Source organism: Bombina bombina, chromosome 5 (genome assembly GCF_027579735.1).
Source record: "Bombina bombina isolate aBomBom1 chromosome 5, aBomBom1.pri, whole genome shotgun sequence".
In the NCBI taxonomy this organism is placed as follows: domain Eukaryota; kingdom Metazoa; phylum Chordata; class Amphibia; order Anura; family Bombinatoridae; genus Bombina; species Bombina bombina.
In genome coordinates this window covers 1,000,790,499-1,000,810,942 of record NC_069503.1, presented here as the reverse complement: position 1 = coordinate 1,000,810,942, position 20,444 = coordinate 1,000,790,499, and the positions used below count along the sequence as shown (strand labels likewise).

Sequence of the window (20,444 nt, the reverse complement as noted above, 5' to 3'; positions counted from 1 at the left end):
CATACCTGAACAATTTGAGAAAACAGATCTGGATGGAGCGACCACTCCCCCAGATGTAACGTCTGACGGCTGAGATAATCCGCTTCCCAATTGTCTACTCCTGGGATATGAACTGCAGAAATTAAACAGGAGCTGGATTCCACCCAAGAAAGTATCCAAGATACTTCTTTCATAGCTTGGGGACTGCGAGTCCCACCCTGATGATTGACATATGCCACAGCTGTGATATTGTCTGTCGGAAAACAAATGAACGGTTCTCTCTTCAACAGAGGCCACACCTGAAGAGCCCTTAAAATAGCACGGAGTTCTAAAATATTGATTGGTAACCTGGCCTCGTGAGATTTTAAAACCCCTTGTGCTGACAGAGATCCCCAGACAGCTCCCCAGCCTGAAAAACTTGCATCTGTTATGATCACAGTCCAGTTTGGACGAACAAAAGAGGCTCCTTGAAGTATACAATGGTGATCTAACCACCAAGTCAGAGAGTGTCGAACATTGGGATTTAAGGATATTAATTGTGATATCTTTGTATAATCCCTGCACCATTGATTCAGCATACAAAGCTGGAGAGGTCTCATATGAAAACAAGCAAAGGGGATCACGTCCGATGCTGCAGTCATGAGACCTAAAACTTCCATGCACATAGCTACTGAAGGGAATGATTGAGACTGAAGGTTCCGACAAGCTGAAGCCAATTTTAGTCATCTCTTATCTGTTAGAGACAGAGTCATCAACACTGAATCTATCTGGAAACCTAAAAAGGTGACCCTTGTCTGAGGAATCAAGGAACTTTTTGGTAAATTGATCCTCCAACCATGTTTTTGAAAAAATAACACTAGTTGATTCGTGTGAGATTCTGCAGAATTTAAAGACTGAGCTAGTACCAAGATATCATCCAAATAAGGAAACACCGCAATACCCCGTTCTCAGATTACAGAGAGTAGGGCACTGTAAGTCTATCGTGGACATATAATGACATATAATGACCTTGCAGAATAGTCCTTATAGTCACCATTTTGAAAGTTGGCACTCTTACAAAACGATTCAAAATTTTGAGATCCAGAACTGGCCTGAATGAATTTTCTTTCTTTCGGACAATTAATAGATTTGAATAAAACCCCAGACCCTGTTCCTGAAACGGAACTGGTATGATAACCCCTGAAAGCTCCAGGTCTGAAACACACTTCAGAAAATCCTGAGCCTTTACTGGATTTGCCGGGATGCGTGAGAGAAAAAATCTTCTCACAGGAGGTCTTACTCTGAATCCTATTTGGAACCCTTGAGAGACAATGCTCTGAATTCATTGATTTTGGACAGAATCTGCCCAAATGCTTTGGAAGAATCTTAATCTGCCCCCTACCAGCTGAGCTGGAATGAGGGCCGCACCTTAATGCAGACTTGGGGGCTAGCTTTGGTTTCTTAAATGGCTTGGATTTATTCCAACTTGAAGAAGGTTTCCAATTGGAACCAGATTCTTTGGGGGAAGGATTGGGTTTCTGTTCCTTATTTGTCGAAAGGAACGAAAATGGTTAGAAGCTTTAGATTTACACTTAGGTTTTTTATCCTGAGGCTAAAAAACTCCCTTCCCCCCAGTGACAGTTGAAATAATTGAATCCAACTGAGAACCAAATAAATTATTACCTTGGAAAGAAAGAGATAGTAATCTAGATTTAGATACCATGTCAACATTCCAACATTTAAGCCACAAAGATCTTCTAGCTAAAATAGCTAAAGACATAGATTTAACATCAATTTTTAATGATATCAAAAATGGCATCACAGATAAAATGATTAGCATGTTGAAGCAAGTGAACAATGCTAGACAAATCAGGATCTGTTTCCTGTTGCGCTAAACTTTCCAACCAAAAAGTTGATGCAGCTGCAACATCAGCCATAGAAATGGCAGGCCTGAGAAGATAGCCAGAATATAAATAAGCTTTCCTTAGATAAGATTCAAGTTTCCTATCTAAGGGGTCCTTAAAGGAAGTACTATCTTCCATAGGAATAGTAATACATTTGGCAAGAGTAGAAATAGCCCCATCAACTCTGGGGATCTTTTCCCCGAAACTCCAAATTAACTGCTGGCAAAGGATACAATTTTTTAAACCTTGAAGAAGGGATAAAAGAAGTACTAGGCCTATTCCATTCCTTAGAAATCATATAAGAAATAGCATCAGGAACTGGAAAAACCTCTGGAGTAACCACAGGAGGTTTATAAACAGAGTTTAAACGTTTACTAGTTTTAACATCAAGAGGACTAGTTTCCTCAATATCCAATGTAATCAACACCTCTTTTAACAAGGAACAAATATACTCCATTTTAAATAAATAAGTAGATTTGTCAGTGCCAATATCTGAGGTACGATCTTCTGAGTCAGATAGATCCTCATCAGAGGAGGATAATTCAGTATGTTGTCAGTCATTTGAAAATTCATCAACTTTATGAGAAGTTTTAAAAGACCTTTTACATTTATTAGAAGGCAGGATAGCAGACAAAGCCTTCTGAATCGCATCAGCAATAAAATCTTTTATATTCACAGGGATATAATGTACATTAGTTGTTGAAGGAACAACAGGCATTGTACTATTACTGATGGATACATTATCTGCATGTAAAAGCTTATCATGACAACTATTACATACCAGAGCTGGAGATATAATCTCCACAAATTTACAACAGATACACTTAGCTTTGGTAGAACTGTTATCAGGCAGCAGGGTTCCAACAGTGGTTTCTGAGACAGGATCAGATTGAGACATCTTGCAAATGTAAGAGAAAAAAACAACATAAAGCAAAATTATCAATTTCCTTATATGGCAGTTTCAGGAATGGGATAAAAATGCAAACAGCATAGCCCTCAGATATAGAAAAAAGGCAAGAGGCATATAGGAATGGGGTTTAAAATAATGAAATTATTTGGCGCCAAGTATGACGCACAACACAAACTGAAATTTTTTTGGCGCTAACAACATCCGGAAATGAGACACTCGCGTCATTGCAGACGCATCTTGTACAATGAATGTAATGATGAACTTGCGTCACCAGACGTCCCTTCACGCCAAAAAATTCTCACGCCAAAAATGACGCAATAAATATCAGCATTTTGCGCATCGCGAGCGTAATTTTGCCTGCGAAAATTTAGTAAAAATGCAGTCAATTTAAGAAAAAAGACTAAACCCCAGGTAAGAAAAATATTTTCCTAAATATGTTTTTTCCCAAATATGAAACTGAATAGACTGCAAAAGGAAATATACATAAACCTGACTCATGGCAAATATAAGTACAATACATATATTTAGAAATTTATATTAATACATAAAGTGCCAAACCATAGCTGAGAGTGTCTTAAATAATGAAAACATACTTACCGAAAGACACCCATCCACATATAGCAGATAGCCAAACCAGTACTGAAACGGTTATCAGAAGAGGTAATATAATATGAGAGTATATTGTCGATCTGAATAAGGGAGGTAGGAGATGAATCTCTATGACCGATAACAGAGAACCTATGAAATAGATCTCCCGAGAGGAAAACCATTGCATTCAATAGGTGATACTCCCTTCACATCCCTCTGACATTCACTGTACTCTGAGAGGAATCGGGCTTCAAAATGCTGAGAAGCGCATATCAACGTAGAAATCTAGCACAAACTTACTTCACCACCTCCATAGGAGGCAAAGTTTGTAAAACTGAATTGTGGGTGTGGTGAGGGGTGTATTTATAGGCATTTTGAGGTTTGGGAAACTTTGCCCTTCCTGGTAGGATTGTATATCCCATACGTCACTAGCTCATGGACTCTTGCCAATTACATGAAAGAAAAGTATTTTACTATGCATATTTAAACATTTTACATATTATATGTTTTTTTTGTATATTTTATTTCTATTTCATCTACACTGAACCTGCACATCGGTTTATATTTTTTGTGGTAATTCAATTAAAGGCATTCAAATTGTTTGACAAAGGTCTCCATATTTCTATAAAATAAGAGTTGCCCTGATTGCTGCCTTTAATGATTAACTAGGGATTTCAGTGATTTAGTGAAGTAGATTTAGGGGATAGCATATGACATGACATGATCAAGATGTTGAATCTGTTTGTTTTTTTATTTAAAGGAATAGTGTAGTCAAAATTAAACTTCCATGATTCAGATAGGGCATGTAATTTTAAACAACTTTCCAATGTAATTTTATCATCAATTTTGCTTTGTTCTCTTGGTATTCTTTGTTAAAAGCTAAACTTAGGTAGGTACACGTGCTAATTTATAAGCCCTTGAAGGTTGCCTCTTTATCTCAGTGCACTATGGCAGTTTTTCATAGCTAGACAATACTAGTTCATGTGTGCCATATAGATTACATTGTGCTCACTCCTATGGAGTTATTTAAAAATACTGGAGTAGACTGTCCCTTTAATCATTATAGTTTTAGAGGATATTGTTTGTAAACCTGTGCGGCCCTGTATGTCTCTACACAATTTAAAAAAAAACTTCAACATTCATTTTCCTTTCCTTTCCTTTTCCTTTTTTTCGTGGATCTATCTTTTTGATTTTCTCTACTTATATTCGTTGGAGCTGGGGCAGTTCCTTTGATTCACAAAAGTGCCCTTACTGCTTCCCATACTAAGGGCTAAATTTATCAAAGGCAAGTCGTAGTGTATATTACGTGCGCCTGTAACTGCGCCTCATCTCGCCTCTGCAAGGGCACACAGATGCGCCGATATTTATCACTAAACAGCTCGTAATTCTGCGCTCTTTGAAACTGGCGAACTGCGGCGTATTATGATAAATCCCGCAGATCGTAATTTGACTTCTCTATATTTATCATGCTCAGGGATAGGCAAGGTGTCACGGACACTGGCCGCCCATTTTGCTGTGGGGAGGGAAGAGTAAGACAGATGAATACTGGTCCTGACTCCTCCTTAACACACGCGGCTCCACGTTTCGCAGGGTTGTGGCCACTCCCACATGATGCTGCTTAGTACCAGGAAAATGACTCTGAGTGAGACTTAGAGCGAGGGAGGATTAAGGGAGCAAGCTGCCACTGAGTCCCTGGAGCTTTATATGCAAAGGTAAAGCACTTTAACCAGCACCTGAGGTTTATTATAAGTAGTATTTAAATAGAAAGAAAATATATACTAAGGTTGTGATTCATAACCTTAGTATATCTTTTTTTTCTGATTAAATAATAGGAAAGGGAGAATATGTAGTGTGAATAAAGTTAGTGGCTTGCCAAGAGACTGCTAGCGATATTGGGTGATAAGTTATGGAATAAACAAAGCCTGAGGGAAATACTGGATGTGTGGCTGCATCTGTATAATAACACCCAGCACTATACAGACACAGAAGTGATACTGGCACATGCGTATAGCCAGACAAGGGCTGGTTATAGGGTCAGTGGTATCTGCATCAGTATAATAAAATTCAGCACTATAAAATAATGGTGTTAATTTGAAATGTACCTTGGTGTCCTTCACTAAAGGTCTTTACTTTAGAAAATGTCCGCCACAGCCTTGGCTCCTGCCTATCCCTGATCATGCTAGACCTCTATATGTAAATTTTGCGCATATATATCTTTATATATTGACATATGTCTACAATGTGATAATAGGTTACATCTGTAATATATTTATCTTTCTTTTTCTATCTACATATCTATCTCATATATAACAAAATATATATATGGATATATATATATATATAGATAGATAGATAGATAGATAGATAGATAGATAGATAGATAGATAGATAGATAATAAAATAAGCATAGTATTGGCATGAGCAGAGATAAAAAAAATGTATTGCACTAACTATACATTTATAAGTGTACTTATAATAATGTATAGTTTATTCCAATAAAAAAATAATCATTGCTCAATGGCTGACTCATTCCTACAATCGGACTGGGCACCGATTGAAAAGATCCTGTAGCCAAGAAATCTAGCACAGCCAATAATTTCACTATTCCTGGTATTGATCTTGTCCTTCTTGTGCTTGGTTCTAGTACATTTCGTATTAGTCCATATAAATCTAAAATAGTTGATCTGTTGAGCCTGAAACCTTTATTAATTTCTTATCAGTTAGAGCATGCAGAACGCAACAGGGCAATAAAACTCTCGGCACCCATGTGCGCCTTTCTAAGCGCATATTTGTTGTCGAATCAGTCTCCTCCATGCGTCAAGCAATGGACAAATTAGCTAAAATCAAAAAGTACTCCATCTTCAGATATGTTAAAATGTCGGCTCTACTGAGATTCGCCTATGTATATAAGGTGAAATAGAGAATACTTAATTGCAGGAGAAACTACAGTTCAGTATTGGCGCAAAGCAATGATGAATAAAAAACAAGTCATATTTCTATGTCTGCCTCTAAAATTACGTCTGTAACCAATGTGCATTAGCGCTGTTGGGAGCGCGACCGTGCGCCTAGGCGAATGCAGGGAAAGTGCAAATGGATTGCTTTCAGATTTGCGCAATTCTAGGCGCAGATTACTTTCATAAATATGGCGATTGGTGCGTATGCATTATTTTGCCCACAATTACAGGCGAATTGCTTTGATAAATCTAGCCCTAAGGATTCCTCTGATGGTAACGTGACCTACCTGAGCAAAGCACCTTTCTTACCAGAGCTAAGCTGTTGGTGTCCTCCGCACATGTGGAGCGCGGACCCACCGAGGGAGTGGATTTAACATTGGATTCGGCTGTGGGAACATTTACTGATTTGAGCGTCCTTTGGAACTAAAGTACTCTTATGATATACATATTGCGGCAGTGACACTTAGTATAGCCGCATGTAAACAGTGACAAAGGTTGTGGGAGCTCTGGGAGGTATGTGTTGCACATACGGCGAATAACTGATACTTTGTTATACATCTTTTCAGTTTGTCACAAAAGCCTCCAACTCTAACAGAGCTATTATTTTTGTTTGGATTTATAGTTTTAGAGACCCAGTTTTCACTAATAAGACCAGTTACTCTGAATTAAAGGGACACTGAACACAAATTTTTATTTTGTGATTCAGATAGAGCATGCCATTTTAAGAAACTTTCTAATTTAGTCCTATTATCACATTTTCTTCATTCTCTTGGTATCTTTATTTGAAATGCAAGAATATAAGTTTAAATGCCGTCCAGAGTTCTGAACCAAAAAAAGCTTAGATGCCTTCTTTTTCAAATAAAGATAGCAAGAGAACGAAGAAAAATTGATAATAGGAGTAAATTAGAAATTTGCTTAAAATTGCATGCTCTATCTGAATCACAAAAGAAAAAATTTGGGTTCAGTGTCCCTTTAAGGATTTAACCTTTATTTATATATATATATATATATATATATATATATATATATATATATATATATATATATATATATATATATATATATATATATATATATATATATATATATATATGATATGGAATGGCAGAAAAAGAGCCTCGGGATTGTAATCCTGAACATAAAAGACAGGGAATTCAGCACTCTTTGAAAAAAAGAAGAAATAAGCTCACAATAATAAAGTTAATCAAATTTGCAGTTTTAATCGTTAGATAGCATTCTCCCACACTGTAAAAGCACACAAAAGCTGGAAATATAATAGGTAGAGTTCAGCAATTGCTGATTATGTATATATAGCAAGTAGTTGAAACCTTATGACAAGAAAATAATAACAATAATAAACCTGACCGGTCAGGGGTAGATGCATATGTTGCTTGAAGTACAGTCTAAGTAGTAGTTATGTTTATCACAAGAGACAGTATTCTGGGTCTAGGCCTACTACACCCTACTGCTCACGGAACCTCTTCAACAGAGTATATAGAGGTAAATCCTTGGCAGGTTAATGCACGGGTTCTAAGAGGCCAGAGCAGATTACTTATGAAAAACAAAGGGCTGAGTATAGTTCACATAAATTTCAGGCATAAATATATGTACAGAGTATCAAACATATATCAAGGAGGGCTACTCCAGTCAAACTACACGCAGCTGCACACAGCACCCCTGTGAGGGGGAGTAACGCTAGGCAGGTATACAAAGGGGATCTAAGTAGACTGATTAGTGGATCCTCCAGATATGTACATATCAGGACACAATTTCTAGTTAGTGCACAAGAAAATAATACTTGATGAGGTATAGGATACAACTGTGTTAAATGCCAGTATATAGACTGCAGAGCGGAGTAGTATTTGTCACGCAGGGTATAAGCGGTATAAGAATTAAGATGGTTAGTAGCCAAAGCTGGTTCTATAGCGTATTTTTCATGCAGGCAAAAACATAAGCAGAACCAATATCGTCACATATCCAGTTAAGCCAAAGTTAATAGCCCAAAGCAGAGTAGTTAGTGTATATTCTTTGTAGGCAAGCACACAGACAGTGGAAATATCGTCACTTATTTAAGTAATTAAAAATTAGACCAGGTATGCAGATCTGTATTTTAGAACATGGTCGTATGGCTGCTTTTATCAATCAAGAACCCTCAGCAGGGAACAGCATCCAGAGAAGTACTACCCAGTATGATAGCTGGCAGTGCTAATTTTGCCGTTAGAGAGGCAGCATTCATACTTTTCTGAAGTAAAGACGAGCAGGTGAAACGCGCATCAGCATTGGCTAAGCCGTCCGGTCATGTGACACATGCGTTTGCCGTTGCCGCTTGGATCCATGAATGAAGGCTCCACTCCTGCAAACAATCCGCTTGAGCCAGTACACCTATTCCTGTAACAAGCAAGGATAAGGAAGGACACCTCCAACGAACAGTGCATGTACAGGTCGTATGAATGCTGCCTCTCTAACGGCAAAATTAGCACTGCCAGCTATCATACTGGGTAGTACTTCTCTGGATGCTGTTCCCCGCTGAGGGTTCTTGATTGATAAAAGCAGCCATACGACCATGTTCTAAAATACAGATCTGCATACCTGGTCTAATTTTTAATTACTTAAATAAGTGACGATATTTCCACTGTCTGTGTGCTTGCCTACAATGAATATACGCTAACTACTCTGCTTTTGGCTATTAACTTTGGCTTAACTGGATATGTGACGATATTGGTTCTGCATATGTTTTTGCCTGCATGAAAAATACGCTATAGAACCAGCTTTGGCTACTAACCATCCTAATTCTTATACCGCTTATACCCTGCATGACAAATACTACTCCGCTCTGCAGTCTATATACTGGCATTTAACACAGTTGTATCCTCTACCTCATCAAGTATTATTTTCTTGTGCACTAACTAGAAATTGTGTCCTGATATGTACATATCTGGAGGATCCGCTAATCAGTCTACTTAGATCCCCTTTGTATACCTGCCCAGCGTTACTCCCCCTCACAGGGGTGCTGTGTGCAGCTGCGTGTAGTTTGACTGGAGTAGCCTTCCTTGATATATGTTTGATACTCTGTACATATATTTATGCCTGAACTTTATGTGAACTATACTCAGCCCTTTGTTTTTCATAAGTAATCTGCTCTGGCCTCTTAGAACCCGTGCATTAACCTGCCAAGGATTTACCTCTATATACTCTGTTGAAGAGGTTCCGTGAGCAGTAGGGTGTAGTAGGCCTAGACCCAGAATACTGTCTCTTGTGATAAACATAACTACTACTTAGACTGTACTTCAAGCAGCATATGCATCTACCCCTGACCGGTCAGGTTTATTATTGTTATTATTTTCTTGTCATAAGGTTTCAACTACTTGCTATATATACATAATCAACAATTGCTGAACTCTACCTATTATATTTCCAGCTTGTGTGTGCTTTTACAGTGTGGGAGAATGCTATCTAACGATTAAAACTGCAAATTTGATTAACTTTATTATTGTGAGCTTATTTCTTCTTTTTTTAAAAGAGTGCTGAATTCTCTGTCTTTTATATTCAGGATTACAATCCTGAGGCTCTTTTTCTGCCATTCCATATCATACTTTTTAAGGGTCTGCACCACATTGTCTTTAACACTAACTGAGGCTATTATGCCTGCATGGTTACTAAATTTCTAAATTATAAAAAAGCTCCTGATTGCAATTGCGTCCCCACCGCAACGTTCTCGATTATATATATATATATATATATATATATATATATATATATATATATATATATATATACAGTATATATATATATATATATATATATATTCTGTTGACTGATTCATGTAACAATTTTACTAAATTTCAAGTACAAACTGTTGTTCATTGGCTCAATATATCATTGTGCAGGCGACAAGGTACCTAACTTAGGAACCTGTCCGCCCGTGGTTGCAGCGAGTGGGCAGCATTGTGCTGCTTTATTATTGAAAGAGCATCTGCTAGTGCCACCTCTTGTGCAACCAATCACAAAAGAGAGCAGGGTCTCAATATCCTGCTCAGATTAGTCCACATTGATTTTAAACCACCATCTCAGATGTGGAGGAGAGGTTAAGAAACAGCGGTCTAAAGAAAGCTGCTTCTTAATTATCAGCCACAGGCTCACTCTTGCACCACAAGCACTCCAAAAGCTGCATCCTTAGCTTCACAAAGCCCTATGTCTTTGTTGTAAAAACTAATAAAATCACAAAAGTAAAAAAAAAAAACACATTTTATATTATAATCTCAAAGTTTCCAACGTGTCTTTAATGACCAGTGAGGTCTAGTTATGACCCTGAACAGATTTGTGCAACCTCAGCACCAGATATCAGATTGCTACAGACCTCCTTTGCAACACTCATTCATCTCTCTCCACCTGTAACACACAGACTGCTCTACTTCTATACAACTGCCTCATTTCTATACAACTGGGTGGGGCAATGGATTTTTTCCTGTTTGTGAGAAAATTTAGGTTTGTAGAACAGATTTTGCTACAATAGCAGTTGCTCCTTTGATCAATGTTTATATATAACAGTTTTGCCATAATGCAGTCCACCAGAGCATTTAATCTGTCCCCCCTAAATGTTATGTTCTATTTATTTTATTTATTATTTATTTATTTAGCTAAGCAGGGTTCTGGGTATGAAGGAGAGACATACATTACAATATAAGGCTAAAAAATCCCCCAAATATTCTGCATGCTTTCTCTCCATGCCAGAGAATTGTTGATCATCAATCCTAAAATACCTTGTAATTGCAATACATTTATTTTGTCTTGCTATACAATGACATATCATCAAAGTCTAAACATTTTAAAAATAAAATAACACCTTGTTTCCTGTAATTCTTTTTCAATAGCCAAGTTCCACGCACAATCTGCCTTTGCAGGAGCCAATCAGGACTTGTTACTGAAGTAGACAAGGTTAGCTGCAGCCATTATGTTAGCTAAAACTTTATTGTTTGTTGTTATCTGCTGAGAACAAGTATATTGCAAAGTTGTTTTACTATACATAATTATACATGTTATAGTACAGTAAGTCCCCTACTTACAAACTTTCAAGTTACAAACTTTCATGAGTTTGCATGTCAAATCACGGAAGTTAGTTCCATTTTTGTTCACTCCATGCCTGTTTTACTATACAAATTAAGATTAAAAATGTATTCTTTACAGTATTGTTTGTTTTTTATGTATTACTGAAAAGTATTAAGTGAGGTTTATAACACCTTTCACACAAATTACAATACAGTTTGACTTAAAAACAAATTGCACTTACAAACATGCTCCCTGAATAGAACTCGTTTGTAAGTAGGGCACTTACTGTACAATCACAAGGTGTTAATTGTCCATTTAAATGAATCTTCCTTTATTGTTCTGCATGCATAGATTTGTTTCCATGTCTGTATGTATAATAAATTATATGCCATACATATAATTAAATAATCATTTGCCTTTTTTTATTTATAAATATGATAAACAATATTTTCAAAAGGATGAACACCACTGATACAAAGTATATATTTTGTTTCAAATAATATAATTGCTAAAAAGTATTAAAGGGACAGTAAAGTAAAAAATTAAATTGGTATCCTTTGTTGACGAGTAAGTCAAGGTAGGCTGATAAGAGGTAAGGATTGTGCACATTTCATTAGCAGTCTATGGCAGGAGTGTTTGCAAACATGTAAAACATTGCTATAAACATTGTAGTAAACACTGCTGCCAGGTGGCTATAGACGCACAGTCCTGAGCTCACCTAGGGTTATTCTTCAATTAAGGAGAGCAAAAATTGTAAAATTGATAATAGAAATAAAGTGGGAAAATGTTTAACATCGCATACTCTATCTAAATAATTTAAAGAGACATGAAACTCATTTTTTCTTTCATGATTCAGATAGAGCATTCAATTTTAAACAGCTTTCCAATTGACTTATATTATAAAATTCTCTTTGTTCTCTATGTATCCTTTGAAAAGTATACCTAGGTAGGCTTGGAAGCAGCAATGTACAACTGAGAGCTGGCTGCACATATATGCCTCAAATCATTGCCTCTTCTAGTAGGTCCCAGTAATGCATTACTGCTCCTTTAACAAAGAATATAAAAAGAATGAAACAAATGTAATATATGTTAATAGAAGTAAATTAGAAAGGTTTTAAAAATTAGGCATGTGCATTCATGCGGAGAAAGGTGGTCACTCGTGCATTCGGCTCTTTTCTTCTTTTGAAAGTGCAACACACTAAGAGCTGTGCAAATCTTCGTCTTAGTGTGTTGCATTTCCACAAGAAGAAATTTGGCTCCAAAAGCAGGTGAATGCCACGAACAGCCGCCTTCACCCACATTCATCAGCTAATGAAATTTTAAACATGTCTATTTGAAATTGTATGCTGAATCCTGGAAAAAATGAGTTTCATGTCCTTTAAGCTAATTTTTTACTCTACTGTCCCTTTAACAATTTTCTAGCTGAAGAGAAAATAAATCTTTGCTGACAAAAGGCTTGGACACTCCAGATCTACAACCAATATCTATATAATTACTTATGTAACAGTAACAGGAACAAAGCAAGTTCAGCAAAGGTGTAAACTAAATATTTAAAAACCTTCAGCAGCCATTTCAATTATTTAAATCTCTTGCAATCTCGTTTTAAAAGGTGAGTTTGTATTAAATTATTTAAACCTTTTGCAATCTCATTCTAAAAAAGGTGAGTTTGTATTAAATTATTTATCCAATTTCATTCAAATAAGTTGTTGTTTTCCTCTTTGTTACAAATACCACACTTTGCATTTCAATAGGCTCATCAATGCATTGCAGAACTATGAGGAATTTAAGAAGTTTTCATCTTTATGCAAAAGGTTTCCTCTGAGCAGTAATGACTAAAAATATCTGATTTAAGATTAAAAGGCCAATTTGTGTAAAGACATTTGAATCAGAATAGAGTTTTGACCATAGAAGTCTTTACATTTCTAGCAAAGGCTGAAAAACAATAATGCTAAATTGTGAAGTAACCAACCATGTTAAACTTTTGTTCCTTCGTTTATAAAATATAATGTATACTATAATATCATGTTTTTGCTTCAGTAACCATTAATAAAAAACTGCAATATATTTAATGCAATCAAATTTTTACCTTAAAATATTTTTTAGAAAAAAAGGGAGCTGTCAATGTACCCAGACAAGCAACTGAGAAGAGTTCAATGTATTGCAGCTTCAAGACCACCCTTACTAATGGGTTAAGCCCTTTCTCCCTCCTACCCCCCACTGGGTTAAATTGGCTATGTAAGGAATTTAGTCAGTAGTATATATATATATATATATATATATATATATATATATATATATATATATATATATATATATATATATACTTTATATACACACACTGATAATGATATTGAGTATTTATACACTGGCAGTGAGCACACTATATTGTATAATGATATGAGTTTCTATACACTATACTTTGATGAGTACTCTGCTCTGTATAAATATGATTATTATGATGAATGTGCTGTATAATGATGGAATATCTATACACTAATAGTGAACACCGTGTACTATATATGATGTGAGTATCTATACACCGATGAGTATGCAGCACAGTATAATGATGTGAGTAGCTATACACCGATGAGTATGCAGCACAGTATAATGATGTGAGTAGCTATACACTGATGAGTATGCAGCACAGTATAATGATGTGAGTAGCTATACACCGATGAGTATGCAGCACAGTATAATGATGTGAGTAGCTATACACCGATGAGTATGCAGCACAGTATAATGATGTGAGTAGCTATACACCGATGAGTATGCAGCACAGTATAATGATGTGAGTAGCTATACACAGATAATGACCACATAGGCACACCTATGTATAGACTGGCTGCTTTGGGCCCCTTCACTGCTTTGTGTTATGACTTCACAAGCAGTATGTAAATAATTTCAGTGTGAAATTCAAAGTTTCTGGAAAAGTTTACATTTTTTTTATATGATCGCATTTGCCGGCGAAATGGTAGCATGCAATAAACATTTTTATCTCTAAAACTCATGGGAGAGAAGGGGTTAAGAGGAATAACAGACTCTTTGTATGAGCGTTGTCATATATATGTTTTGTATTCTCACTTTAGGAGATAGAAGGCTAATTTGGAACCCCTTTCAACCCATGCAGTAAATGCATAAAATACATGAATGCCATATGTGCAGGGTATCTATCATTTAAAAAAGGGACTCCTGGTGCATAGTGATGCAGGTAATCATTATTAGAAGACTAGCCACTATTAATCTTTTGGGGAATGTGATCTATAATGTATATCTCTCTAAGTATACAAGAAGGAACGATGTAGGCTCCATAATACCATTTTTCTGGAGATCAGGCTGTATCTTAGTGGGACATTCACCTTATGTAAAAATTAGGGTTTGCCAAATGAGGGGTTGCCAAGGTAAGGCCTCTACTCTATAGGCAAAGCAATGAAGAAGTGCCTGTGCAATTGGACATGTCCCATATACTGTGCATGAGGATAATGACATTACTGCAGGTCACTCATTCCTGACAAAATAAATCTGCTTAGTCCCTTTTCATAATGTCACTACAGCAACAAGCATCTAAAATTTGGAGGACTCAAGTGTTCTTAACATTTATCTAGTAATGAACATAACATTCCATCTGCATACTCCAGACTAAATGTTATTAAACTAACTCATATTTGATTTGCTATGCCTAAAAGACTTCATTTTAAATTGCAGTATATTTGAAAACATGATATTGCAGAGCCTACAATATGTACATGCTCTTAATGCAATTTAAAAAACAAAAAATATCAATTCTTTAGGCTAAATCTCACTAGCTTCTAAGGAAAGCTACCATAACTATATACTTAAACATGCATGCTGGCAAAATAGCAAAAAAAGACAAAGAAATTCACATACAAATAAATTATCTTATATAGAGCTTCCATAGAATTTCACCTAATGGTTAAACGTGTCCACTTATCTGCTTAAAGGGACATGAAAAAGGGGGAGGTGTATCCCAGCGCCAACCAAACCTTATATGCCCGAGACAGTGGTACCTAGCTACCACTAGGTGAAAACAGATGTGTAAAAAGTGTACTCAGGCGCCAACAATACTGAGGCTAAGGTTAAAATGAGGATTTATTACATATAATTTACTCACATAATATACATATACATATACAACTGCATGGATCCACGCTAAAATTGGTCTAAAAATTGGTCTAAAAATGCTGGTCTAAAAATATAAATCTAAAATCAATCAATCTTAGAAGTGAGGAACAAACTGTTAGGTGTGTCCCAATGCGGTACAATATGTCCCTAAGAGTTTCTAAAAGTACTAAATAAAAACAGTGGTAGTTACATAGTGATTGGTGAGTGACCTTGTAAAAATAATGTGTTTCACACCGGACAAGCACAGAGCAAATTGATTTTTATTTTACTTTGGACCTCTGCAAATCATTTAGGACATATTTAAGACACTTCACAGAATTGTTTTGGATTTCTTGGTATTTTTTGGAATTTTTTTGGAATTTTTTTGGAACTTTTTTGGAACTTTTTAGACTTTCAGCACCCCTTTTTTCAAGGACACCGCACACACTGTCACATTTTTTAACTTTTTTAACTTTTTCAACATTTTTTCACATTTGGATTGTTTTAAATAATTTAACACAGTGTTTTAAATAATTTAACACATTATTTTTACAAGGTCACTCACCAATCACTATGTAACTACCACTGTTTTTATTTAGTCCTTTTAGTAACTCTTAGGGACATATTGTACCGCATTGGGACACACCTAACAGTTTGTTCCTCACTTCTAAGATTGATTGATTTTAGATTTATATTTTTAGACCAGCATTTTTAGACCAATTTTTAGACCAATTTTAGCGTGGATCCATGCAGTTGTATATGTATATGTATATTATGTGAGTAAATTATATGTAATAAATCCTCATTTTAACCTTAGCCTCAGTATTGTTGGCGCCTGAGTACACTTTTCACACATCTAAAGGGACATGAAACCCAAATTTTTTCTTTCACGATTTAGAAAGAGCATACAATTATAAACAACTTTCTAATTTACTTCTATTTTCTATTTTGCTTCATTCTCTTAATATTCTTTGCTGAAAAGCATATCTAGATATGCTTAGTAGCTGCTGATTGGTAGCTGCACATAGATGCCTTGTGTGATTGGTTCACCATATGCATTGCTATTTCTTCATTAAAGTATATCTAAAGAATGAAGCAAATTAGGTAATAGAAGTAAATTGGAATGTTGTTTAAAGTTATATTCTCTACCTTAATCATGAAAGAAAATGTTTGGGGATAGTGTCCCTTTAATTATTAGAAACTCCTTAAATGTGTTTTACTCATAGAATCCGAGTCCTAAAACTGCACTTATATATTTTCACTCCTCTCTGAAATCATAATTTTGAGTACTTTTCAATTGTACCCCATATTGTATGGTTGTATATATAGTATGTTCCTACTTCTTCCAGATAGTAAAAAAAAAAAAAACGAATTACTAATTTTCAATCAACTCTAAATTTTAAATGATAAATCAAATATTGACACATTTTACCATGTATGTATACAGCAGACTGCTGAAAAAATAAAACATGCTTTGTGTGTAACTCACAGAAAAAAGGACAGGAGATAATGTTAAATTTTATTAAAGTGCAAATGTCTAGAAATAGTTTCAACACAGGGGTGTGAAATGAGCAGTGATTGGGTGACCCTGTGCTCTGTTTTGTGTGTGTGTGTATGTGTGTGTGTGTGTGAGTGTGTGTGTGTATGTGTGTGTGTATGTGTGTGTGTGTGTGAGTGTGTGTGTGTATGTGTGTGTATGTGTGTGTATGTGTGTGTGTGTATGTGTGTGTGTGTGTGAGTGTGTGTGTGTATGTGTGTGTATGTGTGTGTGTGTATGTGTGTGTGTATGTGTGTGTGTGTGTGTGTGTGTGTGTGAGTGTGAGTATGTGTGTGTATGTGTGTGTGTGTGTGTGTGTGTGTGAGTGTGTGTGTGTGTGTGTGTGTGTGTGTGTGTGTGTGTATGGGGGTCCCCAGTATTCCTAATGGTTTTTCTTTCACCTGAAACAAGCAAATGACTTAAATCATGAAGATAGGCAGGCATCAACAAATACCTGGCACTAGATCACTGTGACAACTCAAAACTGCAATCTGGGAAATTGATCCAACAACATGTGTACTTCAGTTGCAGTCACTTATGCCCACTATCACTAAGGCTATAACTACATAGCCTCACACTGGGTCACTGAGAACAGCCAGGCAGGGTTTCCAGGGATGCAGGTGCACCTCTAGAGCTATAATGCTCAGTCTGATAGTGGGTGAGATGATACTGGTCTTGTTTCAGCAGTGATCCTGTGTACAGTTAATCTGAATATCTATGTACTTGACACTGGGAAATCTCCTACCCCAAAACCTTTACTCCAAATCTTTGTTTCACTTAATATTTCCCTTATATATTTCTCACTGCCAGAGGTCAGGGATTTACTGTGCACCCCCATCAGACAACCAGGGATCATTCATTTGTAATAAAAGTAATAAATAAACCATTTAGAGAGCACAGGAGTGGAGAACACAGAACTACAAATGATTTCATTTGAAGGACATGGAACACACTGGGATATTTTGTTGTTGTTGATAAAATGGCATGAAACCCAAATGTTTTATTTTCTGATTCAGATAAAGGGTACACTTTTAAACCATTTACCAGTTTACTTGTATTATCACATTTACTTAATTTTCTTGGCATCTTTTTTTTGGAGGAGTAACAATTCACTGAATACACATGTGAGCCAATGACAAGAGGCATTTATATGCAGCCACCAGTTGTGAGCTAGCTAACAGTAGTGCATTGTTCCCCTGAGCCTTCCTAGGTATGCTTTTGAGCAAAGAATACCAAAGCCAATTAAGCAATAAAAGTATTTAAATATTTCATGCTCTGTCTAAATGATGAAAAAACATGTCCCTTTAAGTAAAAAAGAAACCACATTGCTTAGCAAACTGATCTTTAAAAAAAAAAAAAAAATGACACACTCACATATGTATATTGATATAGTGGGACAAGGGTTAAAAATGGTAACAGAAAAAAAAGAATGCTATGCAATATACTTATAATGAGTAATAACGTGCAACAATACTAATACTTCCAGGTAACATACACTTATGCGTTTACAAAATAATATTCTGTTAAGAAATTAAAAACAAGTTTGTCAAAATAAAAATTAAAAATGACTTTCTAATACACAGGAAATAATAATATAGTTTTTATGTGAGACACAATTAATAACACACCCGTTGTATCCAGTAGCTTCTAATAATGCAGATCACTATTAAAGAATGGGAAAATTGTCTTTTTATGAGCTATATTTTCTGTAATAATAAATATTGTATCTAGTTGTATTTATCCGTGAAGAATAAGATAACAACCTCGTGTAGCAAATATAGCTTGTAATTGGTCATAAGAAATGTAATAATAATAATAATAATTATAATAAAAATAATAAAAACAACTACAATACTGATTCACAATCAATATTGCATCATTGGCTGGGACACAAATATGCAGAATCCCACTCCTAGAGATAAAGGAAAATGAGAGTATTCAGTACTGCACCAAAGAAAATAAATCATTAACTTACCTGCAAAATGCTAAACAAACTCTAACCGGAATTCCTCCTGTGCGTTCTAACTAAAATGTATCTATAGCTTCTTTCGAATCAATTTATGTATTTGAAGTCAGCTCTTTAACTTGTACACATTTAAAGAGAGTAAGCACAGGCTGGATCTTGGTTTGTTTTCCAAACATAGAAGGACTAAAATCTTAATCTCACAAAGGGCACTGACAAATATAGGAAGAAAAATCAAATTCAGAACTGTACTATATTATTTCATCCTTACGGGATAGATCTGTCTATATATATATATATATACATATACACACACACACACACACACATATATATATATATGTATATATATATATATATATATATTTGTAAATAGATAGATAGATAAATAGATAGATAGATAGATAGATAGATAGATAAAACACTATCAGTTTTGGATATAAGTTATGTGCACACCTTGGTACTATTGTAAAAATAAATATCAGGAAAGTATCATTAACTTTTACTGGCTGGTATGGTTAAAATGATAACAAGTTTATGTACACACTGCATGGTCACTATCTGTTTAGAAATGATACATTTATATAAAGTGCCCTCTTATATGCAACTACTACATAACTTTATAGCTACAACTTAGTATAATTTGTAACTTTATGGTAGCAGATTTTCCCCAGGTAACTCCTTTATTAGACGCTGACCATGTGCATTGTGCACTGCAGGTCCCTGGGGACTGTACCAAGGGTCAGCAGTATACTCACCGCTTTTCTTGGGTCCATTGGTCTCCACTGTCTTTGCAGGGGGTCTGTTACTCCCTTGTGCGTGAGTCTGAGTGCTGCTTGAACAACCCATCACTTTCTCCAAAACCGATCACGAAAAGATAAAAATGTAACAAACTAAAAAGACTCCAGTACCGGTACAGCAATGCTGCAGCTCTGTAGGTCTCCTATAACTGAGCGAGAGGATCCAGCTCCGTGCACATTGCAAGTTGCTCGCTCCTTGTGTGACTCTTGCTGAAAGTTTCGTGCTGCTGTTGGTGGTGCAGAATATTAATGTTTACTTGCAGAGGTAGTTACCATACGAACAGCAGAACCTCAGCATCCAGCAGCTGCTGTAACCCGTGCTAGCTGTGCACTGTGCCAGGGCTGAAGGATGCGTACTATGCCTCATGCGCATGCGCGGCACAGTGCCAGGGATCTCTTGCATACATAAAAGCACCCGGAGCTAGGGAACTAACTTCACGACCTTGGCATGATATGGGTTAACACGACAGCCTTGTATTATTTAACACTCTCAAACAAAATATGTCCTTTAATCAGTTCTAGTAAAAAAAGAACACTAAACAGTGACACCTTGAAAACGCAGTATGTTTAAGTAAGTGTAGTATTAATATAACAACTATGCAATATGTATCTATTCATTATTTATTTTTCCACTTTCCACCCAATTTAGCTCTGGATATTGTGAT

The 20,444-nt window shown here is 35.9% G+C and overlaps 1 protein-coding gene across 1 annotated transcript in view; it reads right to left on the bottom strand.

The window, feature by feature from the left end:
• The window catches only part of LOC128659599 (glutamate-rich protein 5), a 113,066-nt gene extending 92,964 nt beyond the window's left edge, over positions 1-20,102 (bottom strand). Inside the window, exon 1 of the mRNA XM_053713183.1 lies at positions 19,738-20,102. Within this exon, the coding sequence (XP_053569158.1) occupies positions 19,738-19,828 (91 nt within the window). The 5' untranslated portion in view covers positions 19,829-20,102. The remainder of the gene's footprint in view (positions 1-19,737) is intronic.
• Positions 20,103-20,444: the final 342 nt, after the last annotated feature.